This window comes from Rhinoderma darwinii, chromosome 3 (assembly GCF_050947455.1).
Source record: "Rhinoderma darwinii isolate aRhiDar2 chromosome 3, aRhiDar2.hap1, whole genome shotgun sequence".
In the NCBI taxonomy this organism is placed as follows: Eukaryota; Metazoa; Chordata; class Amphibia; order Anura; family Rhinodermatidae; genus Rhinoderma; species Rhinoderma darwinii.
In genome coordinates, this window is record NC_134689.1 from 320,994,276 (window position 1) to 321,020,766 (window position 26,491).

The following is a 26,491-nucleotide window of genomic DNA, read 5'->3' on the forward strand; positions in this document are numbered from 1 at the left end:
AATGTGTTCCAGAAATATGGTCTCTTCAAACAGCCCAATATTCCAACTAAAGTCAGAGGAAGAGAGATTTCCATTACACTCTTCCTGTCCCTTCACTTTCATTTAAATAAACTACAGGGGCAAGTTCTCTGCACACTGAACGTAGTGTACCAGAAGAGCCTTAAATAATGTATGTTGTATTGCTTGGAAAGGCGACAAGCCACAGAGGGAGCATGTTACCTAAGTTCCTTACGCCACTCATGCCAGACCACAGGAAATCCACAGATCGGCAGATGTTCTGACACATGCTTTCTCTTAACAAAGACTATGAACGCAGAAGACGGGATGTAGAGGCAACAGAGGACACAGCAGGGTTGGAAGTCCTCGTATGGGAATTTGTGTAATTGGACGTTTCATACTGCTACTAGCAGCCTGAAGGATATTTCCTCTCTCAGTGGTACCCCAGTATACAATCGACAGGAAAAAAATGACTCTTAGACCATGTTCACACCACAGTTTGTCACTACGTCATACATATAGATGAATATAGCAAAAAACTTCTACAAATGTAACATATCCAAATGCTTCTGTTGTGCAGACATATAGGCATATGTGTTAAAAAAACAAAAAAAAAAAAACGTAATTTCTCCTTAAAAAAAATAAATATGGATCTGTCTAACGGATAGCAAATGTATGCAAAAATTATACAATTAATTTTGTGTTTTTTTGCACTCTACATACACTTTCATATGTCTGTAGGGCAAAAGCATTACGTGAACTTGGGTATATAGTTCATGCGCTCTTGTTAAAGATGCAGGGTTTTTACAGACTTTCTTTCTGGCAAAGTGGATACGTTTTTAAGGGTTAACTAAACTTTAAAAAAAAAACAACTTTTTTCATGTCATAGGGACATGTCAGAAGTTTTGATCAGAGGGGGTCCGAGCACTGAGACCCCCACTGATCCATAAAAAAAGCAGCAGAAGGGTGCAGGTTTCCTGTTTCTGCAATCCTGTATAAGTCAGAAGATCTGTTACAAAATTAACAAAAAAAACAAACAATCGGTTTTGGTTTGTAATGGGGTTGAAGGTAGCAGTATTATAATGGGGTTATTCTAATGCTGCGTTTCGGTACAAGGCAGCAGCAAGACCTGTCACTTTTTACAGTAGGCATGGCAAACTGATTTCAGCCTGTTCAAAGATGCTTGACACAACCTCTAAATCAACACTTTTCATCTAGATTATTGTCCAAGGCAATAATTCTAGATTGCTTTAGCTTCCCCTACACAAAGCTTATTTGAGGGAGGTTTGGGAGTAGGATTCCCTGGGAGTATTCAGGGATTTTATATTGGCGTCCTTAGAATGGCCCCTCTCCTGGACCTCCAATGGTTCTACTGAATCACTGAGCTTGGGTGTGCTGGTAAGATTTCATTGTACTATACAGTTTTTAGATGTTTAGGTGACCGCTACCTATGTAATTGTTCTTCTTAATTAGGAATTTTATTTTAGGCTGTGACATGATCTTAACATTTAATGTCTGTGGTTTCACAATATAATTACTGTTGTGTAAAAATTCACTGGTTGACATATTGGGTATATTCTGTAACTTTTTTTTTTATTGTTTTCTTCAACAGCGGACCCTACAGTGAAAGATCTGATTGGTGGTTTCACAGCATTGCACTATGCAGCCATGCACGGGCGCGCTAGGATTGCACGCCTTCTGCTGGAGTCCGAGCACCGCAGTGACATCATTAACGCCAAGAGCAATGATGGCTGGACGCCCCTGCATGTGGCTGCCCACTATGGCAGAGACTCCTTTGTCACACTGCTTTTGGAATTTAAGGCTGAGGTTGACCCTTTAAGTGACAAGGGCACAACTCCCTTGCAGCTTGCTATTATTCGGGAAAGATCCAGTTGTGTGAAGATTCTACTGGACCACAATGCCAATATTGATATTCAAAACGGGTTCTTACTACGCTATGCCGTTCTCAAAAGTAACCATTCTTACTGTCGCATGTTTCTCCAAAGAGGTGCTGATACGAACTTAGGGCGACTTGAGGATGGACAGACCCCTCTTCACATTTCAGCACTCCGGGATGACGTCCTGTGTGCCCGGATGTTGTACAATTATGGTGCAGACACGAACACTAGGAACTATGAGGGTCAGACCCCATTAGATGTATCACTCAGCATCTCTGAAACTAGCCGGCCCTGTCTGGATTTCCTACAGGAAGTACGAAGTAAGTCATCCTATTTTCTAGATTCTGCAAGTGTAACTTTTTTTTTTTTCTTTTTCTTTTCTTTGACGTTTTACAAATGTTATTTTCAGAAAATAATTCCAAAACACAACCTCCTTCAAAACATTCTGCCATCACCCATCCGCCTTTCCTAACAAAAATGATTGATTCACAGAGAATAATCCTAAGTTCTTCGAGCTTCATATGGGAGATGCAGGAAAGTCCACGTTGTCATCGGGACTAGTACCCAATCTCATTGCAGCTCCATATGAGAGATAGTGAATTAATGTCCTGTGAAATGTTTTCAGAAAAAAAAATCAGATAAATTTCGAATGTAGTGAAAACCGGGCTCTGTCACCAGAGTACAAGTGCCCTATCCCCTACATAATGTGATCGGCGCTGTAATGTAGATAACAGTGGTTTTTATTTTGAAAAACGATAATTTTTGAGCAAGTTATGAGCAATTTTAGATTTATTCTAATTAGTTCCTTAATAGACAATTGGGCGTGTTTTACCTTTTTACCAACTGGGTGTTGTACAGAGGAGTGTATGACGCTGACCAATCAGTGACCAATCAGCGTCCTACACTTCTCATTGTTCCAGCCCATTGTTACAGTGTGATTGTGCAGTGAAGCTGGTCGGGAACAATGAGAAGTGTAGGACGCTGATTGGTCACTGATTGGTCAGCGTCATACACTCCTCTGTACAACACCCAGTTGGTAAAAAGTAAAAACACGCCCAATTGTCTATTAAGGAACTAATTAGAATAAATCTAAACTAGCTCATAACTTGCTCAAAAATTATCGTTTTTTCAAAATAAAAACCACTGCTGTTCTCACATTACAGCGCCGATCCGATTATGTAGGAGATAGGGCACTTATAATCTGGTGACAGAGCCTTTTTAACCATATCCGTAGAATGTGAGATATGCAAGTGTAACTTTACATGATGTAACTTTACATCAATTATAGTTTCATTGAAGACATGGTCTCTCACTTTTCAATCAGTGCTGGCAGTGTCAGAGTGGGTAGGGATACAACCTATTGACAAAATTAAATAGTTACGCTCGTTGGCAATTTATTCGTGCATTTCCAGGAGGAATAACGGAGGAATGGCATAACGCAGAGTTACAAGAAAAGATGCTCCAGAACAGGTTTTTCTTTTCTTTTTAGGTAATACAAATATTTACCAAAACATAGATATCAGGAGAGCTTACTGGTCTAGCTTCTCTACTCCCTGCGCCAAGGGACATTAAAGGGAACCTGTCACCAGCATTTCACCTATTAAACCAGAACTACCTGCTGGTAGTGGGTAAATAATCATTTCTATATAACCTATAATTGTCTTCTTAGTCGGCTGTATAGCTTTAGTATTCAGCTTTTTAGTGTTCCCACACCGTATGCTAATGACCATAAAAGAGTCAGATCTTCGTTTGAAAGAGTCAGATCTTCATTCCTCAAGTCTTTCTGAGTTTCTCCTGCCTCCTTACTCTTGATTGACAGCTCCACGCCTTCCCCCAGCACACACAATCCTGCGCTTGTGCATTGATGTCCTTTTCTGGTGTGTGCGCACAAAGGGACACCGGATTATTACGATAAAAGGCGCAAAATGTTTGCAGACCGTTATTTACAGTCGGAGGAGGAGTTTAGTAGAGGGGAGAACGGCAATAAACTATTTATAGCAGCGGCCAGTGAGGGATAAGTTCAATAGGTGAAATGCTGGTGACGGGTTCCCCTTAAAAGCTTGTGCAATTTATTTGAATTTTTTTTTTTTTTTTTTTACATATAGATTTTTTTTTAAATAAAAATGTCTATCAGTGTGTTTGGTTCAACTTTCTAAATAGTTTTTAGTAATAATCCGCCTGTTATCGATCACATCTAAGTTATGAACATAGACTTTAAAGAGGCTCTGTCACCACATTATAAGTGCCCTATTTTCTACATAATGAGATCGGTGCAGTAATGTAGATTACAGCATTGGTTTTTATTTAGAAAAACAGTTATGACCTATTTTAGATTTATGCTAATGACTTTCTTAATGCCCAACTGGGCGTGTTTTTAGCTTTTGACAAAGTGGGCGTTGTGGAGGGAAGTGTATGACGCTGACCAATCAGTGTCATACACTTCTCTCCATTCATGTACTCGGCACATAGTGATCTTGCGAGATCACCATGTGCTGTCACATACACCCACATTAACTTTACTGAGAGTGAATAGACATTCCTTCCAGCCAGTACGCAATGTCTATTCATAATCCCGACACTTCGGTAACGTTTGTGTGGGACTTAATGATAGCACAACGTGATCTCGATGTGCTGTAATTCCCACACAAACGTTTTGTTTTTCCATGCCAAAACTACAGTAAAACAGTTTGAAATAACCCTCATTTGACGTCTGTGTAATACATGGATGCACCATGTTGTACCAGAGCAGAGCTGCTGTCCATTCTGGCACATAGAGAGGGTCATATGCACAAGGGTTGTCATGGTAAGAAAGCTTTAATGCCAGTGTGAACAGAGCCTTAAACCTGTGACGGAAACCGGAGAAGCAGTTCTAGGAACAAGTCATAAAACTGTTAAAAGAAACTTTTAAAATCCATGTAGTCCCATCCATGATGCATTTATATGGGGCACTTCTCTTAAGTCTACTTGGTGCAGGGAAATAAGTACATTTCCTTTTAGGAATATATATGTCCACCAGATGTCCTTGTATTCACCGTATCTATATATACAAATGTCACATATTATATTGTGTTTACCATTTAATCTATTGTATTAGGCAGTTGTAGGACACCTGTATCTCTCCAGCAATGTGTAAGATAGCGTATCTTCTATAGATGTACTTATATGTCTATGATCTGCTTTACATGGTCCGTTCTGTTTTACGTGTCCGCTGACCGGCACAGGGAACGTGTTCTCCGTAGCTACCAGCGATCAGTATTCAGACCTGTTCTTATGGGCTGCATTTGATTTGCAGGGCACTAACCACAGATCTGTGTATTACTAGGAGACCAAACGTGCATGTCGAACTGCTAAGAGGAAAGGGATTAAGAGCTTATACTTGTGAGGTTCTCTGGTTGTGCAAGCCATTAAATGAGGCACGTCACTTAGCTTGCAGCATGCCAGGACCGTTCAAAGGAGCGGGCCTTTTTAGCATTAAATCTTCATAAGTTTCTTTAATGGTGGAATATAAATCTTCCCGAAAGAGACTGACCGCTCCAATGAGAATAGAGCGCTGACCGTCTGAATTAAATTTCTTTGAAGAACAGAGGAGCAAAACAAGAAGAAAAAAAGGGACTTCTAAAGAAGCCTCAAGATGATGAACATCTTGGATAAGATCAGAGAGTGTTGGGAATAGCATAGGATATGGAGCCTGAGGTAATTTACTCTACAAAAAGATACGATTATTAGTGTATTTCTACACACTCAGCAGCTTTCTATAGCGGGAGTACCAAGGATTTAACCCTGTCCTACAGCATATCTCAGGACGATATAAATCACTAAGAAATATAGTACTAATCCATTCATCTAGGTGGAATTATTTAATATTCTTGATTATTGGACATTTATAGACATGTAAGGTTAGAGGCTTTCCAGGAGAACAGCCAAAAAATTGCTGACACAAACTATACTATTACTGTGCTCCCTCACGTTACAATATTTGTTCCGGCACAACCATTGTAGCCTTAAAAAATTGTAACTTCAGATCATTAAAACTAGTAATTTGGTCTGAAGCCCCCCAAATATCAATACCAAATAAGAAAAATGAAGGCACGTGACATTTAGAGGACTGCTGCAATTTTATTTTTTTTGTATACGTTTCAGATGCCCCAGTGCAATTTTCTTACTTTTGCATTGAAGCCAACAAGAGAACATGGCTTTTAGGCCTAATTGTCTACTGGTCCTCACAGATCTACTGGAAGATTGAATGTGGACACCGCTGCGGGTACAATAAGAGTGGAGCCACCTGCATCTGGTGTTTAACAGAGCAGTTCATCTTTGCATAAGTAGAGAGCAGTACAGTACATAAAGTACTGAAGTGTAGAGAGGCGCTACTTTACAGCCAATCAGCACTGCAGTAATACCTGTTATCTGGGGTTTTACTACCAAGCGCCAAAACTACCGTTAGGCATCGTGAGCATGACCATATGAAAAATTAGTTAATGCACAAATAGCACTACTGGCATTTGTGTGGCACCATAATTTTTTTTTTATAAAGGTATTTTTCCTATTGATGCATCTGTAGTTTAGGGATGACAAGATTGTAGTCCTATAATACGGTATGTAGGTTTCTTTAGGATCCATGAACATGAATCAGATTAAGTTTCGAATGACTTCTAATGGAGGAAAAACAGCGTCCATTCTTCACTAAATTAAAGGGATTGGCCAGGAAAAAAATATTTCCTAAAAAGTGTCCCCCAGCCTTGGTTTGCCTTCCCTAATACCCCCTACATACTTTCTAACCAGTTTCTGTTTGATCTCCATCTCACTGCTGCTCTTTCTGTTTGTTTACATCCCTTGCTTCTGGTCCTGGCTGTTTCCTGTCTTGTAGACCGCTTACATCCCCCCCCCCTCCCTCTTCCTCCACAGCATCTCTGCTATTTGCATGCTGCCACCCCCTCTATGTTCACCGGGTCATTCCCTGCTCTAATTAGGCACCCTGTACACTGTCACACACACTAATAATCACACAGGGGGATGGGGGTTATACACAGGGATGTTGGGGGTAATACACAGAGATCACAAGGTATCTGCATCGATGATGGAGTTATATCATCCCTGCGTATAACCCCCATCATCCCTGCGTATAACCCCCATCATCCCATAACGGGATGATGGCAGTTATAGACAGGAATGATGGGGTAATAGACAGGGATGATGGGGTTCACATACAGGGATGATGGGGGCAGGGCCGGTTCCAGGTTTATGTGGGCCCTTGGGCAACATAGACTTAGTAGGCCCCTTTGCGGGGGAACTCAACGGTGGCAGTAAAATGGCAGAAAACTTCATCTATCTCCTATCTATCTCTAGCCCCCATATAGAAGTTAGTCCGTTGTTTGTGCTCCCATATAAAAGTCATGCCCCCAGTTTATGCCCCCATGTAAAAGTTTTAGATCACACGTTTGTGCCCCCAGTTTGGTGCCTTTGCTCCAACAAAAATAATTTAAAAAAAACTCACCTAACACGTTCCCTCGATTGAGCTAAACGGTCCCGTCACTGTCTTCTTACTGGTACTTGGCGCTGCTCGCATCCACAATAACCTAGCGGTGTGGCGCAGTCGCACAGATGACTTAATCGCGTCAACGTGACCTGAATATGCCTGGATGGTGGGTCATGTAACCCAATCAGCCCTGTCTTTATGTAACCATCATGGTGTGTGGAGATTGAGGAATAACAATGCCGCCCCCTCCTCCTAGATCAGAAAGTAGAAGGAGCAGGGGGCGTGTACTGGGAGAGACGACGCTCTGTGTCTTTGATCAGCCAGCACTTCTGGCTGAACAGACCCACGGCGTGTCATCAACTACCCTTACAGGCAGTGCGGGAGCTCCAAGAGTGAAGGAGGAGGAGGTGTGGACGTCTAGACAGGAGGAGCAGGGGGCATGTACTATGATGACGTTCCGTGTCTTTGCCCAGCCTGCACTTCCGGCTGAGCAGAAGCACGGCGCGTCGACAACTATGTTTACAGGCGGCAGGACCAGAGGAGGCGGAGCTCCGAAAATCTCGTAAAACATCCGCCCGGCCCACTGCCTGTAAATGTATTTGATGACGCGCCGTGTCTTCAGCCGGAAATGCTGGCTAAGCAGACACGGAACGTCACAGGAAATTTACCCTGGGTGCGGTTACGTGACCGAAATTCAGAACCAAGTAACGAAGCCAGAGGTAAATAGACATTATATTATAATGTTACTTATGTATAGCTGTATGGTGCTTATTTACAGCGCCATATTCTCCTGGAGCAATGCTTCAAGTACTCCTCTGGTAGCTTATAGTATCAATGACATAGAGGCTAATTTATTAATTAACTACGCCAGTCTTGATACGAAACAAGCTAGAGAAAGATGCAACAAATTTATTAAGAGGCGCGCGTCTTCAGCTGCCCGTGCACCACTGAATGAATTCTACGCCAAGCCGGAGCTTGGGTAGATTTCTGCTATAAATGAAGTTGTTAAAAAATAAATAAAAAAAAATAAAAAAGCGTCGAGCTGCCCCACCCTTCTATTAAGTCCTGCCCGGTTTTGGTCCTTTTTGTGTTTCGAAAATACCCAAAAATCACGACTTCTGAGAGGTTTGACTGTTCTAGGTCAGAAAACTGACATAGAAAAGTTGTTAAATTCCCCCCAAGGTCTGTAAATAGCGTATACCCACTAGTGAATGTTTATGTATACACTGTATAGTAATATGGTCTATACATTATATTTACAGACTGCCGCAATATTACTATTATACAGAGACAGTCCAGAAGTGTGTACGTACAGCCCACGACATAGATACTATAAATTACATGGCCAGAAACTTATGTACCCAACTAGGCAGATTTATTATTATTCTGAAATTTAGAGCGCTTAAAGAGAACCTTTCACTACCCCAGACCTGTGCAGCTGAGTGCACCATCTTATAGGTGCTGCTGCACAGACCTTGGGGCACTTTGAATTGGATGTGTAGCCTCTGCCGTTCCGGAGATATCGGTGGTCTTATTATTGGCACCCGATATGTAAAGTAGCCCCCTGTACGGTCAGGTGAAGAGCGCGTACACACACGCAGCAGAGAAATCACACAGTAGAAGCTGCTCTGAAGCTGATTGGACAGCGCCAGAGCACTGACTATCATGCCCCCCTGCCTTTCCATGTACAGAAACTCTCCTCTGATTTACATATCGGGTGCCAATAATAACAGCAGCGGTGTCTCCAGAACGGCTTACTACAGGGCTAATTCAAAGTGTCCCAAGGTCTGTGCAGCAGCACCTATAAGATGGTGCACTCATCTGTACGTGTATGGGGTATTGAAAGGTTCTCTTTAAAACTAGACCCGGCAGGCAGAAGACGTGCCTATTTTATCTCCGTGTTGCACGCTGCATGATAGATTTGGCTCATCCTAATAGACGTGTTAGACACGACACATCTTGGCTAGTGTCATTTACTCCATTATTTTGTGGCATATGCAATTTAGTGCATTTTACTACACACCCTTTTATAGATCGGTTAATTCTCTGAGGCGCAAAAAGTGTCTGAAACACACATTAAATCTGGCGCATGTCATATGCCCTGAATTTTGCATTTGATTTAGTAAATCCGCCCCATAATGCACACTGCTGCTATAATACTGCATAGTAAACAGTCTCTTAAGGATTACAGCGAAATGCGCGTCGAGGTGGCCGGGGACACGCTGGGTTCTTAGTTTTGCTGGTGAGTCCATTCATGTATGAACTTTGTCGTTCACCCGATCTAGATTCACCAACGTTTTATGCAAAACCTTGGACATTTATCCTGAATATTAAAAACTTTTTTGTAAAGCTATTAATTTCTCCTCATAGTTGACACATCTCTAATAAGTATTTGATCCCTTGCTGATTTTGTAAGTTTGCCCACTGTCAAAGACATGAACAGTCTAGAATTTTTAGGCTAGGTTAATTTTACCAGTGAGAGAGAGATTATATTTATAAAAAAAAATCAGAATCACATTGTGATTGGGAGAAGGTGCTGTGGTCAGATGAGACTAAAATTTAGCTCTTTGGCATTAACTCAACTCACCGTGTTTGGAGGAAGAGAAATGCTGCCTATGACCCAAAGAACACCGTCTCCACTGTCAAGCATGGAGGTGGAAACATTATGGTTTGGGGGTGTTTCTCTGCTAAGGGCACAGGACTACTTCACCGCATCAATGGGAGAATGGATGGAGCCATGTACCGTCAAATCCTGAGTGACAACCTCCTTCCCTCCACCAGGACATTAAAAATGGCTCGTGGCTGGGTCTTCCAGCACGACAATGACCGGAAACATACAGCCAAGGCAACAAAGGAGTGGCTCAAAAAGAAGCACATTAAGGTCATGGAGTGGCCTAGCCAGTCTCCAGACCTTAATCCCATCAAAAACTTATGGAGGGAGCTGAAGATCCGAGTTGCCAAGCGACAGCCTCGAAATCTTAATGATTTACAGATGATCTGCAAAGAGGAGTGGGCCAAAATTCCATCTAACATGTGTGCAAACCTCATCATCAACTACAAAAAACGGCTGACTGCTGTGCTTGCCAACAAGGGTTTTGCCACCAATTATTAAGTCTTGTTTGCCAAAGGGATCAAATACTTATTTCTCTGTGCAAAATGCAAATAAATATATATAATTTTGACTGATTTCCTGTTTTTTTTAAAAATATAATCGATCTCTCACTGGTAAAATTAACCTAGCCTAAAAATTCTAGACTGTTCATGTCTTTGACAGTGGGCAAACTTACAAAATCAGCAAGGGATCAAATACTTATTTCCTTCACTGTGTGTGTATGTGTGTATATATATATATATATATATATATATATATACACACCTACTGCTGCCATGAATAAGTAGTGGGGCTGGACACCGCAAACACTCATCCAAATGTCCCCCCTTGTCACGTTGGTAGAAACTCCATAATTTAACCACAAACAAAGAAAGCAAGAGTTACTACGGTCAAAAAAAGACACATGTCCATCAAGTTCAACCAAAGGATGACTACCCAAGTAAAGATAAAAAAAACACACCGTTTATTTATACCATTAAAATTAACAAACCACATGATGTTAATAAAGCCTCACTCCAAACAAATGGCATGTGTAAAAGGGAAGGAAGAGAATTAGGCCCTGTTCACAGGTTTTTGCCGGCAGAAAAATCTGCCTTAAAATCCCTTGGTTACCACGTCAAAAACATTGCCAAAACCTAGGCCTTAGAGCTAACGATAAATGTGATTAACCCCTTAATGACCAGGCTATTTTTTTACGTTTTTCCATTGTCGCATTCCAAGAGCTATAACTTTTTTTTTTTTTTTGCGTCGACATAGCTGTATAAGGTCTTGTTTTTTGCGGGACAAGTTGTATTTTTTAGTAGCACCATTTTGAGGTACGTATTATTTATTGATTAACTTTTTTGGGGGGGGGGGGGGATAGAAACAAATCTGAAATTTCGCCACACTTATTTGCGTCCTAAATCGACGCCGTTAACCGTGTGGTATAAATAACACTAACTTTATTCAGCGGGTTGTTACGATTGCAACGATACCAAATTTGTATCGTTTTTGTATGTTTTACTACTTTTACACAGTAAAAACACTTTTTTTTTCAAAATTATTTGTTTGTGTCTCCATATTTGAAGAGCCGTAACGTTTTTATTTTTTCGACGATGCAGTTGTATGAGGGCTTTTTTTTTGCAGGAAGACTTGTAGTTTTTATTGGTACCATTTTGGAGTAGATGCGACTTTTTGATCACTTTTTAATCACATTTTTTTAAAGTCAGGATTCACAGAAAACAGCAATTTTTCCGTAGTTTTTTTATTACATTTTTTACAGCGTTCACCGTGCGGGTTAAGTAATGTAATAGCTTTATAGTCTGGGTCGTTACGGACGCGGCGATACCAAATATGTGTAACTTTTTAACTTTATTTTGGTTTTTTAATAGTAAAGCAGTTTGTAAGGGGGGAAAAGTGGGTTTTTCATTTTTTTTTTTCACAGATTTTTTTTTTTTATTAACTTTATTAAACTTTTTTTTTTGCTTTTTTTTTTTTACTAGGGGACTTCACTATGCGATCCTCCGATCGCTATTATAATACACTGCAATACTTCTGTTTTGCAGTGTATTACTGCCTGTCCGTTTAAAACGGACAGGCATCTGCTAGGTCATGCCTCCGGCATGATCTAGCAGCCATTCGCTTCAGGCAGACCTGGGGGCCTTTATTAGGCCCCCGGCTGCCGTTGGAGTCACAGACACTCGGCGATCGTATCACCGGGTGTTGGTGGGATGAGAGGGAGCTCCCTCCCTCTCTCCAAAACCACTCAGATACGGTACTCGCTATTGAGCACCGCATCTGAGGGGTTAAACATGTAAGATCGATACGAATATTAATTTCACCCGCCAGAGCAGGGACGCCCCCAGCCCTCAGCTTCCTCTGGCAGCTGAGAGCAGGGAGATTTGACAGCTCCCTGCTCTGGTAACTTATTCCGATGCCACGACGTAAAAAAGACTATGGGCTGGTCACTAATGGGTTAATCTAACAAAGCTCAAAAAGCTAGGGCCCGTAAAGATGACCTATCTACCTTCCATTAAATACAGCATAGTACTACTGAATGTAAATAGTACCACAAATGATCAATGAAGTACATAATCCTAGATCTTTCTAATTGCACCATGCCGTGCCTCAGCGCATGCTTCGCGACACCCCTTCCTCAGGGGATGATAAATTAGATGGACATGGATACATTTTCCCAGAAAACAATTGATTTTATTAGATTTTTTTTCAGTGTTCGTCATATCTACATCCGTACATGTGTATTTATCTATGCTGTAAATGTTTTTTTTACTTGTAATTTTGAGGGGGAAAAAATTATAGTATTTGCTTAACTTCTCCAATGGTATGTATGTTTAGCCATGGCGGACGTAGCCATGGCAACCAGAATGAAACCATTCACTGCTTACATTGCTAGCTGCATTCATAGAACAATGAACAATAGGAATAAGGTTTTTATTATTTCTTGACTAACCAGTTTATCCCCTAAACTAGAAATTCTTTCAAGATAATCTGTTTTTTTTGCCCGTTTTCCACCTGTGTAATTGTCATATGCAGCCCGCAAGCTGGACAGGACACCATTACCGCCAGCGCTATTAAATCATCAATGTGTGCATTCCTTTCTAAGCACTCCTCTTTGATATGAGGCGATCTTGGATATGGCAACCAGGGGTGGAGGCCTCAGATGTTCATTCAAAGAATGAGTATTGTGCTCAATTAACTTTTGGCAGGACATGCTGCTTTCTGTTAAACCCAAATGTTTTAAGATAGGAAGAGTAAAGGTAAAATGCAGCATTTAACGTTTCCTTTGCAGGTCTGCATTTCCATGTAAAAAAAATTAATAAAAAAAAGTTACACTATACAGTAAATGATGGTGCACTTGCTGAGAACGCGGAAAGATTAGCAGTCCGTAGTGAAATTTTTTTGAATTTATAGGAAAAAAACCTGACAGTCTATCCTTAGTGGGCTTGTGCGTACATGTGACTGTACCTGGTACTGCAGTTAAGCTCATTTTGAAGTAAATGGCGCAGAGCTGCATTACTTGGCACAGCCTCACGTACAGTCGAGCCACTATGTCTGATTAAACCATGAAGGAGCAGCAGCGTTTCAGAGAACTACTAGAGATCAATTGATCGGTGTAGGTCCCAGGGGAGTCTGACCCCCACCGATCACACATTTGTTAATTTACACTGTTCAATCTACACCATGAGTCTAAAAGCGAAGGTTTAGGCCCACTGCCCGCAGTGCGTATTATGTGCAGATTTGCCTGTGGAAAATCTGCACATAATACTGTACCAGCAAAGTAAATGAGATTTCAAGTAATCTCATCTACACATTTCAGAATGTTTCCACGTGGAAATTGACCTGCGGTGCACATCTCAAATTCCGCAGCTTGCATTTCCGCCTCAGAATTGTATCTGACAAGTTTAGAAAAGAAACGCACCAAAATCTGCACTATAAAATCACATCTATTGCCGCATCAAAATGTAAAAACCGCACCTAAATGCATAAACAAAAACGCACCAAGGGCCAGTTCACACACTAAGTAAATACTGCAGGTTTTCCAGAACGGAACTCGTTGCGGAAAATCCACAGCAAATGCAGTGGCAGCAAAGTGGATGAGATTGAACAAATCTCATCCGCACTCCGTGGAAATACCGCTCAAAGTGACCTGTGGTGCGGAAATTCATTCACCAGCATGTCAATTGTCTTTACATAAACGCTGCTTATATGTTGCGGGATTTCCCCATTGAATTCAATGGGGATGTAAATCCCGCATGAAATAGCCGTTCCGGTTTTTTGTGGCGGATTCGCAGCGATCCAACCGCAAAAAAATGAATTTAGAAAAAAATATATATTTAAACTTACCTAGGAGTCTGTGTTTCATCCTCCTGGGATGACTCTTCATCCCGTGTGACCGCCGCTGCAGCCAATCACAGGCTGCAGCGGTTTCCTGGGATGAGACGTCCTCCCAGGAGGCCGGTCTGCTAGCTTGGCGGCTAAGTGCTGCAGTTTTTCACTGGATTTTCAGGGCGAAAAACTGCACCACAGTATAATGTGCTTTATTGCCCGGAATTCCCTGCGGTGCACAGGGCGGATGCGCTGCGTGCTATTACACAGTGTATCTGCCACATGTGAACTCAGCCTAAGGCTATGTTCACATGCTTAACAAAAATCAGCTGAAAATACGGAGTAGCTTTCAAGGGAAACCGGCCTCTGATTTTCAGCCGTTTTTTAAGCAACTTGCGTTTTTTTGTGGCGTTTTTTGGAGCTGTTTTTCTATTGAGTCAATGAAAAGCGGCTCAAGAAGTGACATGCACTTCTTTTTACGAGGTGTTTTTTTACACGGCCATTTTTAAATACTGCCGCGCAAAAAACGTCCCGTGGGAACAGAATGCAGCTTTTCCCATTGAAATCAATGGGCAGATGTTTGGAGGCATTCAGCCTCGGCATTTTTAGCTATTTTTCGGAGCGTTTACGGCCCGAAAAACGGCTGAAAATAGATTGTGTGATCATACCCTTAGTGTGGATTTTACCTGCGGAAATACCTGCGTTTATCAGCGGTTTTGTACAGATTTTCTGCATCAAATTATGCAACGTGTTCATGTAGCCTTCTACTTGCTATAACATGTTTCTGATTAAAATTAAAGACTGCAGCGACTATCTGCCACTATTCACATCCCCCCCCCCCCATATCCCAGCACTGAGTGCTCTAAACGGGATTCGTTGATTAATTCCCAGGGCTCCAGGCTTAAAAAAAAAACCGTTTGGGTGCCTTTTGGCTCCTAAGTCTAAAAATACAGGAGCCAAATTATATATTTTTCGGTCGCATTTGCAACCATATTAGTCGCCATCTGGAATCCTGTCTCTGTGACACGTCTTTGATTTGAGTGGGGGAGCGAGATAAGCAGCACCAGAGGTGCCTATTAGCTACTTATCTCATAGGTCAAAATTCAGCCGGTATGCTTTGCTTTGTTTCCCCTGATAAGAGATGTTGAGGGACAGTTGAATTCTCGGTGCATCCGGATAAAATCTGCTAATAAACAACCTCTATAACCAGCTTTAGTTTATTTATCCTCCATTTATATGACCACCTGGCGACTGTTACGTCATAAGCAAAATACAATGGTGGGGCAGTTGACTTCTCCCCAAGACATGACCTGAGCGCTGCTTATCTCGCTTGCCTTGTGAAGGAATGGATTCTGATCATAGACCTTTATTAAGGAATTGATGCCGTTTTCTGTTAAGTATAAGGTCATTGGAGGGGAAACTTCATTTTAAGCTTGGCTGTGCCATGGACCTTACAGAGAAATGATCTTGAGGAACCCTGGTATAGAAGCATAGCTGCTGTATACTATAGTCGCTCATCCAGCCCAGATGTCATGTTCTCCAGTATATAGATACATGAATGCGGGTCCTGGAGTTAATCTGTCACAGATTACATTACATACTCCATGACAATAGAGTAACGTGAACAGAGATCCCACATCTGTGTACAGACGGAATGCAACCATGTGATCAGGATTGAGCGAACCCACATGGTTCACAAACACTGCCAGATGTCCAGCAGTATTCTGCCTGCTAGTTAATGGGGTTGCCCCATTCATGGGCACGGGGGGGCTCTCAAAGTGGAAGGTGTTTTACGTGTTCATTTTCATGGAGGCTCTGTGCCTCCGCAGGAAATCCCAGCCACACAGCTTTCCTGAAAGGTTTGGTGCCAGCCAAGGAATGGTCATCCATGGGAAGTGTTCCAGTGGCACCTGCTATGTTGTACAAGATCCTATTCTGCTGATCAGTCTGCATATTTCTGAGAACTGACCTCATACTTGTTGCTGAAAACAAGTAATAAATTCTTGTAATGTTCATGGTTGAGTTGTGATGGAAAGTTATGCCAATCTACCCAAAAGTTAGCTAGTTGCCGCTTTGCATGGTGTTCGTCCCGTACACAGAGGGATGGGATTCTACTCCCTTCTGAATCTTGTTAGCATGGTGCTTCTTTGGCGGGGGCAGACCGCAGTAATTCACTAAAAGCATTGGTTGACTATTATGCATACTTTATTCATGTCATGTCTTTGGAACCGTACAAGATTTTGTTGAGCCTGAAAACACAATCATTTACAAAAACTGCTGCTGAGAAATTGTTGGGCTAAAAAATTTTTTTTCTTTTTTGTTTTCTTGCCATAACTGAATGGAAACCGCATTTCATCTCTAATCGTCACTTCACAAAGTTTTTTGGTGCTGACTGACGCAGAGATAGAATTGGAATCCATGCCAAAAATCGGACTAAATGCTGCCACTTTAATATCTACCTATGAATTCCTGAAAGAGTTTTGAGGAAGATTTTTCTGCCTACAAAAAAACTGTGTGAACTAGGCCTTAAGTCAGACAAGGCAAGTTCACCTAAGTAAATACAAAGTTGTGCAGCTGCAGTGACATCACAGAATTCGAGTGCACCCATGAAAACTAATGGGTATCTCCTAGGCTCGCTAAGTTCACACTACCGTTAATATATGTTTACCTCTCTACCATCTTTGATTTCAGTGGTAATTCTTTTGTTTCAGTTGCTTTCCGTTTGCGAGGTTTCCATTTTTTTGGACGGAAGCAACGGTGCAGTCTGCAGAACTTTTTGTTTCCGTGAAAAAAAAACAGCAGCCTAGCAAACGGAGACAAACGGAAAGTAACTGAAACCGAAGAATTACCATTGCAATCAATGGTAATTCTAACGGAACTGTTGCTTTCTGTTTAATCTCTCGATCCTCTCTTCGGCTGAGTTCACATGGGGCGGATATGCTGCGTAAAAGCACGCCTGTGGTGCAGTTTTTAGCCTGGAATGTCCGCTGTGAAAAACTGCAGCACTTAGCCGGGCTGCTAGCAGACCGGACTCCTGGGATGACAGTTCATCCCAGGAGACCGCTGCAGCCTGTGATTGGCTGCAGCGGCATCCAGGCCGGCATCTTGGGATGAAGTTTCATCCCATGTGACCGCCGCTATAGCCTGTGATTGGCTGCAGCGGTCACATGGGATGAAACATCAGCCCAGGAGGCTGCGCTGGAGAGAGGAACACAGACTTCTGGGTAAGTATGAGATTTTTTTCTTCTGAGTTACGTTTTTTGCAGCGGAATCGCTGCGAACCCGCCGCAAAAAAAAAAATTCTAAATCTATTTGTTGCGGCTTATACTTCCCATTTGAATTAAATGAAATAAAGCTGCAACTAATAAGCAGCGTTTACGCAAATACAATTGACATGCTGCGGAATAAAATTCCACACCGCAGGTCAATTTCTGAGCGTTTTTTTCGCTCTTTATTTACGCAGCGTGTGGATGAAATTTGTTTTCTCTCATCCACTTTGCGGCTACTGTATTTGCTGCGGATTTTCCGCAACTAATTCCGTTGTGGAAAATCCGCAATATTTACGCAACGTGTGAACGGACTCTTCCTCTGACGGAAGAGAGGTAAATGTATACTAACGGTAGTGTGAAAGAAGCCTTACTTGCACTAAACCCCTGTGGCCTTCCGGTGTGCGTCAACACTCTTTTAGCCCACTATGTAAGCTTGGACAATATTAGCAGACTACTCTTCGATTGTTTGTGGTGTCCGGTCAGGAACTATTTACAGAACTATCAATTCTAGGGAACACCAAGCGATTTTGTAATCCATTTAATGCAGAATATAAATTGTTACTCCTGTACGCCTCATTCTGTCATTTCCTAGGAACTGTATATATGCACTTCCAATGTCTATTTCCTTGTGTGAATCAGACAAAGATTCCTCAGTACTGGGAGTTACCAGTGACCTTTTCTCCTGTTACTGGCTTTCCTCTTTAACCAGGAATGACTAAGTGCTCCTGACACTATAAGGGGCTCACACTACTCGGGACTGTGGATTTTGGAAGTTACTGGATGCAATAACAAAGGCATAAGTCTGGAAGAAGAGATTTGTTCCTGGAAAATACTCAAGTGTTCACTAAGTTTGCATGTGAGTCATACGGTCTGATCAGAGCGAGATTGCACAACCGTCTGGTAATAATATTAGGAACCCTAGGGTCTTCTAGATGATGAATTATACCAACTCCACAGTAAAATCTTCTACAGCGGAAATTGAGAATAATGTTATACTTATTATGTGGTGTAAATAATTCTTCATCCTGTATAGATGAAAAGTTCTACAACTTCCTAATGCACTTTGCGTTTCACTTCCTCACCATTTCACGGTGTCTGATTGCTGTCAGTGAATGAGAATCCGAGGCTGCAAACCCAGTACATACCTAAACCTGCTCTGAGCCAAGAAGTGGATACAATTGTGTCCAGTCTAGGAAATGCTCTCTGAGTTCGGGCTCATTCAGACCAGCGTAAATCTCGTTTGTGTCAAAACCACGCAAACTGACCCATTGATTTCAATGGGGCCATTTACACAAGCGTGAGTTTTGTTGCATGAAACTCATTGCATGTCCTATATTGTGTTTTTCACGCTCCTACACGTCCATTAAAGTCAACCGGTGCGTAAAAATCACGCACAGCACACGGATGCACGTCTGTGTGATTTGCTCATCAATTCCATTGGAAAAAAAAATGTGCTTTGCGAGTGCGTGAAAAACACATGCCACTCACAAAGCACAGATGCAATAACACAACACACACGGACCAGGTTTACGCGCGTAAATCTGTCACGCAGAGAGGTGTGTGTGTAGGAGCCAGGTAGCCAATGCATCTAGATATTTGCTGATGTCGCCAAGTTTTTGGTCGTCTTTTGATGTTCTTTGAGTGTTCTTGAATTGTATATTAAAGTATACATTAGTTTATCCACCTTGTCTTTGCAATATCTCTGCTACTGTTTTGCTGTTATTACTTTTTTTGATTTATGTCTGTTGAGAAAACAAAATCCAATTTGCAACCTAGAAACCGTCAGCAAACTACATGGGACTTTTTTAAGGTCTTTTTGCACGGCCTGATATGTGCCGTGAAAACAAGCGACGATCGAAGGGACAGCTGGTCTATCCGCGCTAATTTGCTCCTTTCAGAAGAATCAATGAACGGTTATTTATGGGGACGAGCGCTCATTACTCTGATCGTTCATCCCCCTACGTTTCCATCATGTTGGCAGCAAATCTCCCGGTTTACACAAGGAGATGTGCTACCGACTAGCGACCTTTTTTTATTGGCCCTTTAAACGAGCAGATCAGCGATGAATGAGCGTTTGCGCGATCATTGGTCCATATAAAAGGGCGTTTACTGCTGACTTTGCTCATTGTGAACCAGATTCCCTTTTGCTGGTTCCTTTTATGTAAATCTGCCGGTTATAATTTGAACAGAACCAATTTACTTCTGTTTTAAGCACAGCATAGATTAAAGGCTATGTAAACCTTTGAAAGTGATTGACACGCAGTACCCACTGACACTGAACGCGCCAGCACCTGACAGATACAGGGTGCAGGTCTTCGCGAATGCACAGGACTTCTCGCCATTCGGCGCTTTAGCAATGATGCAGTCGGCGCGATGACGTAATCACGTCGCTGCGTCGTTCAGCAGAACGAAGCCTGGAGGACGGTGCAGGAACGAGGACCGGTAAGCATGTTTTTGTTTTTTGTGGGCAGCATTGGGGCACTAAATCTATGCGGGGCCCTACCTACAGCCTGTAGACTACAGGGGGCCCCATCTGTAGGGGGTGACTCTAGGGGAGCACGATCTACAGGGGACCAACAAACAGCAATTCTGGCATTGTGACTTATTTTTGATACGCCGTTCACCGTGTGGGCTAAATAACATAACTTCATTAGTACGTGTTTTTATATATATATATATATATATATATATATATATATATATATATATATATATATAGTACTAGTCCTTCTCAATGAATTAGAATATCATCAAAAAGTTTATTTATTTCAGTAATTGAATACAAAAAGGGGAACTCCTATATTATATAGATTAATTACACACCGTGATATATTTCCAGCATTTTTTTCTTTTAATGTTGAGGATTATGGTAACCGTTCGTGAAAACCCAAAATGTAATGTCTCAGAAAATTAGAATATTATATTATAAATCCAATTTCAAAAATTATTTTTGATACAAAAATGTTGTCCTACTGAAAAGTCTGTACAGTATATGCCCTCAATACTTTTCGGGGCTCCTTTTGCATGAATTACTGCATCAATGCGGCGTGGCATGGAGGCGATCAGCCTGTGCCACTGCTGAGGTGTTATCAATGCGGCGTGGCATGGAGGCGATCAGCCTGTGGCACTGCTGACTTGTTATGGAAGCCCAGATTGCTTTGATAGTGGCCTTCAGCTCGTCTGCATTGTTGGGTCTGGTGTCTCTCATCTTCCTCTTGACAATACCCCATAGATTCTCTACAGGGTTTAGGTCAGGCGAGTTTGCTGGCCAATCAAGCGCAGTGATACTGCAGTTATTACACCAGGTATTGGTACTTTTGGCAGTGTGGGCAGGTGCCAAGTCCTACTGGAAAATGAAATCAGCATCTCCATAAAGCTTGTCAGCAGAGGGAAGCATGAAGTGCTCGAAAATTTCCTGGTAGACGCTGCGTTGCCGCTGGACTTGATATAACACAGTGGACCAACACTGTTGCTCAGTGGTCCAAAGTCCTGTTTCCAGATGAAGGTAAATTTTGCATTTCATTTGGAAATCTCGGTCCCAGAGTCTGGAGGAAGAGTGGAGAGGCATCAATCCAAGTTGCTTGTGGTCCAGTGTGAATTTTCCACAGTCAGTGATGGTTTGGGGGCTGTGTCATCTGCTTGTGTTGGTCCACTGTGTTATATTAAGTCCAGAGTCAGCGCAGCGTCTAGCAGGAAATTATAGAGCATTTCATGCTTCCCTCTGCTGACAAGCTTTATGGAGATGCTGATTTCTTTTTCCAGCAGGACTTGGCACCTGCCCACACTGCCAAAAGTGCCAATACCTGGTGTAATAACCACAGTATCACTGTGCTTGATTGGCCAGCAAACTCGCCTGACCTAAACCCCATAGAGAATCTATATGGGGTATTGTCAAGAGGAAGATGAGACACCAGACCCAACAATGCAGACGAGCTGAAGGCCGCTATCAAAGCAACCAGGTCTTCCATAGCACGTCGGCAGTGCCCCAGGCTGATCGCCTCCATGCCACGCCGCATTGATAACACCTCAGCAGTGCCCCAGGCTGATCGCCTCCATGCCACGTCGCATTGATGCCGTAATTCATGCAAAAGGAGCCCTGACCAAGTATTGAGGGCATATACTGTGCATTTCAGTAGGCCTACATTTCTGTATTAAAAATAATTTTTGAAATTGGACTTATATAATATTCTAGTTTTCTGAGACACTAAATTTTGGGTTTTCATTTACTGTTACCATAATCATCAACATTAAAAGAAAAAAATGCTGGAAATAGATCACTCTGTGTGTAATTAATCTATAGAATGAGTTTCAATTTTTGAATTGAATTACTGAAATTAACTTTTTGATCTAATTAATTGAGAAGGACTAGTATATGGCTTAATAATATTGCATATGACTCAATAATTAAAAACACAGGAGGCAGACCTGGAGACCTTCACTAGGCCTTAGGCTGCTATGGCAACAGCTTGGCACCCTGCCATATCGTTGCTGGGAAGGGGGTGATCAGGGGACAGAGAAGCCCCCCTACTTTTTATCCCACGTGAAAAAAAAATCTTCATTCGTAACTTACCATCTTTATCATCCATAATTGCAACTAAATAATTATAATATGATATCTGCCTTGTACAAATACCAGGCGCCTGACAGACCCTATGGACTTAAAATGGGGTCTTTTGGGTTCTGCAAAATAAGTCTGTTGTCTTGACCGCAAAAATAGGGCTGCATGCAGCTTTCTTTTTTTCTCGTCAAATATGGTAGCATTTTCAACACACTCTAAACGGAGCCTCCAACGCAGATGTGAACACAGCCTTACTGTTGTATGCTGCATTTGCTCTACATCAGACAAAAGGGGACCTGTGTTGTCCAGAGTCCTGCTCTTGACTTATCTGCTTGAGGATCCAAGTATTTTCTTGCAAACATCAGACCAGCACTGCTGTTACTCTTGGGCTGTAGCGGTTTCTTTCTTGCTACTCTCCCATGAATTCTACTTTGCCCAGTCTTTATTATGGAGTCCTGAACGCTGATCTTAGCTGAGGCCGGAGAGACCTGCAGTTCTAAGGACGTTGCTGCATCGTGTCCGTTATATTGGCAGGCCAGCCACCCATGAGGAGATTTATATCTATTCCAAGTTTTCTCCATTCAACGATGATTATGGGTTTCAGTGGTTCTTTGAAGCCCCAGAACCTTAGTTAAAAGTTTAGTCTGCAAAAGGTTAGCCTTCCTTTTTTTTTTTTTGGGTTTGGATCAGGACTGCTGTTGGGAATTACTGCTGTTGAGGGCTTTGCAACCAGTTGAAGGAGTGTAGATTTTTTTTTAAAAACAATTTATCGTATGGGTGTCAATAGCATTTGTTGTTTTCCTTTGTCTGATATTACAAGACAAGAATCCATTTTGGGTGAGATCTCTCATATCTCAGCTAAAGGGCATAATTCACCTGCTGAGTATTTTACCACTGCAGACTGATGCTGGAGGTAAGTGAAGAACATGGCTCTTTGCCAGGAGGTTTTGGTTATTAATAATGACTTAGATAGCCTAAAGCTAGAGGTGTAAGGGTATGTTCACACGGGCTATTTTCAGCCGTTTTTCGGGACGTAAAAAAAAGATCGGGTAGCAGAACGCCTACAAACATCTGCCCATTGATTTCAATGGGAAATACAGTGTTCGGTTCCGACGGGGTGTTATTTTACGCCTCATTTTTCATAAGACGACACCCCGTAAAAAGAAGTGCATGTCTCGTCTTTATACGTTTTTGCAGCAGTTTTTCATTGACGCAATCGAAAAACCGCTCCAAAAAATGCTGCAAAAAAACGCAAGTTGCTTAAAAATGGCTGAAAATCGGGAGCAGTCTTCAGTGTTTCAGTAATGCGCACGCTGTTTTTATAGGTTTGGCGCAGGTTAGACTCCTTTCCCTTCTTTACACTACCTATCGGGGGATATACTATACTTTAGACCAGCACATTTCAGGACAAATCCACGGCTATATTCAAAGTATCCGACCCAATGTGGCTTGACGCAAATAAAGGTTCTTTCTGGCGCACGCATTAATAAATTTGGCAAACAATATATGTGCCAGGAAAATAGGCTCGAAACACCGGAACCGAGGCACAAGGACGATAAATCTTCCACATCGTGTTTTTTTTTCACCAATGACTTGGTGATGGTTTTTGCTTTCGGTTTCCAGGGAAAATAAATGCTTTTGACCATCATGTTAAAGGCTATGTATGCAATTTTTTTTTTACTTAAATCAATATTTTTGGTGATTTTAATCTCCTCAAACATTGATTTAATAAAAAAAATAAAAGCTTGCAAAAGTGTGCATAGACTTTAAACACTGCATGCACTCAACTTTACAACAGTTTTTGATATTATTATTATTATTATTAGTGACTTTCTAACACACTGCTACTTTCCCCCATTTGCAGGGCAACCCCGATATCTGCAAGATTTATGCCGGATTAAAATTCGCTACTGTATTGGACTGCAGAACCTCAAGCTACTGGATGAGCTCCCCATTGCCAGGGTCATGAAGGACTACCTAAAACACAAATTTGATGATATCTAAGTCTGGACACACAGTAGAAGAGACTTGCTGAGGAATGCTGAGTGTCAATATTCCAAATGTGGGTTAGGCTTTTTTCTTGCACAAGTATATCCTATGCAATTTCTGATGTGGGACGGAGTCAGAAGGCAGGTATACACACTTGTTTTATCATTTCCCTAAATAAAAATTGACCCGAAAAAGTCTTAACATTTTGGGGTCCAGGTTTTGCGGTCCATTCTCTGTTTCACCTGAATGATTCCTTTATACACTTTTTATAAACTCCTCTTTAATTTATTTCTTCCCTTTCTTACTTGACACAGAGCAAATTTTGATCACTATCTGGGTACATTGGGTCCCCCTAATTTCAGAATGAACCTACTATTCACATACATCTAAATGGAGCAATTTTCTTTTAGCTGAATTGGGGTTTGGGTTGTCATTGCACTAGAAACTAATCGCATCACTGAGGCTATAATGATGGCACTAGCTCCTAGTGGACTGTTGCTGGTTCGCTGCCCGTCTTGTGTGGTAACGATGGGTACAGGCCCCCACATGCTACTTTTCACCTCTCTCTCTCCTCCATAGATATAACATTCAGGTTATAGGTGGGATCAGATGTGATAACTGCTGGGTAAAATCTATTCGGCAGGCAATTATCTAATATATATGGGTAGCTTAAAGGAAATCTTCACTTTTGAGCACATTTTTACAACACCCTACAGTTTATCTATATAAAGTGTTGTTACTACAATTAACCTGTACTGGTTTTAATTACTATATGGTTTCTTTCTCCATTAATGCAGCAGCTGACTTCATATTTTGTCTGTCTTTTTTTACATCCATTGATTTATTTGACTATTGCAAAACTTGGTTTTCGACCCAAAAACGTATGCAACGGATCTGATGATGGATCCCAATGTTTTAGTGGTATGCTTTTTGGCACCATTTTGTCATACAATTCAGCCATCATCATCATCATCATGTGTTTCTCCGCATGCTGGGTCGTTGGTTACGTTTATAAAAAATTATATATGTTTTTGCATCTTATTTTTTTACATTGAAATCAATGAAATGACCGATTGAGAAGATAATGCAATGGATTTGGTCACGCGTTTTTACATCCGGGTTTTCTTTCTTGACACATTGTAGTAACCAGAGATCAATGCATTGTGGGAGTAGAGCTGCGTGTGAAAGACTGTACGGCGTCACACGGACTCTCCTGTGGTGCCAGGCAATGCTCTGTCATGTACCGCATCACAGAAATGTTCTCCCCTAGAAACACTTATTCTAGGGGAGAACAGCTCAATAATATGGCATGCAATAGAACATGGCACCATTTTTATTTATTTTTTTGTCGGATTTGTACGGAGCCATAATAATGGCTGTGCGCATGAGGCCTTGTAGGTAAACTTACAGTAGGTCACGTGTGACAACACACTGGAGATAAGCCACTGTCTGTTTCCAAGGGTAACCAACAGAATTTTGAAAGCAGTGATGTATATGAATGGAGAGGATGACTTGTAATGAGTTCAAATCAATACAGCTCGACAAGGATTGGTTTAGTTTTAAAGTGAAATGTTGTTAAAAGCAGAATATAACACTTCAGTCCTAATAACTCCTCCTATATTCTGATGTAGCCAAAGGTTTAGACCCTGCAGAATCCTCCGGTTTCCTAATATCCAGGACTGTCTTTTCACGAGATCTTTTATTTCCATTAAGAAAACCATTCTTTATATAATGTTTTCTATCTGAATGATGCAGCAGAACAAAGCAACTTGGTTACGTCTCACACTTGTTCCTTTATTCCTATGCTGTGAAATATATATATAAATATGAATATATATTTTTTGTTTAACCCTTTTTAGCCAGCATTATGTTTGCAGTTAAACATACCCCCCCGCCCCGCTCTGTGACTTTTTCTTTCATGTGTATGGTGCTATGGTGTCTTATTTATATACATAATTAATAAAAGTCACATTTTGAAAAAGTTTGGATTTTGTGTGTTTTTTGTTTTTTTCTTCCCTATTAATGTTGTACGAAGTTGTCAATGATTCATTTATAATGGGCTTTATTGGTTTATAGTGGTAAGCAGATCGCGTCAATGTTGAAGAACCCAAGAATGACTTGAAAATGATCAGCTATTCTTTGCTGTATTGGGCTCTGTTCACATCACGTTTTGCATCCTGTTGAAAGGTACTGTACCTATGAAGGGGATGTAAAAACATGGTGTGAACCTAACCTTACTAATTCGCAATCCTGTAGCCAGCCAAAATCCGTTTGTTTATGAACTTTTCCAGCCCTTGGATATGTACCATATGGGGTATAAGTGTTGACGGAAGCGGTTTGGTTTTTGAATCGGGGGTTCTCACAGTG

General features: G+C 41.5%; 1 protein-coding gene across 2 annotated transcripts in view; it reads left to right on the top strand.

Annotated features, from left to right (window-relative positions):
- ASB7 (ankyrin repeat and SOCS box containing 7) overlaps window positions 1-26,105 on the top strand; it is a 63,509-nt gene extending 37,404 nt beyond the window's left edge. For both annotated transcript variants that reach the window (XM_075858255.1, XM_075858254.1), the window contains exons 5-6: window positions 1,610-2,215; window positions 24,000-26,105. In XM_075858255.1, coding sequence (XP_075714370.1) covers window positions 1,610-2,215; window positions 24,000-24,139 — 746 coding nt within the window. In that variant the 3' untranslated portion in view covers window positions 24,140-26,105. The remainder of the gene's footprint in view (window positions 1-1,609; window positions 2,216-23,999) is intronic.
- The last annotated feature ends 386 nt before the right edge of the window (window positions 26,106-26,491 follow it).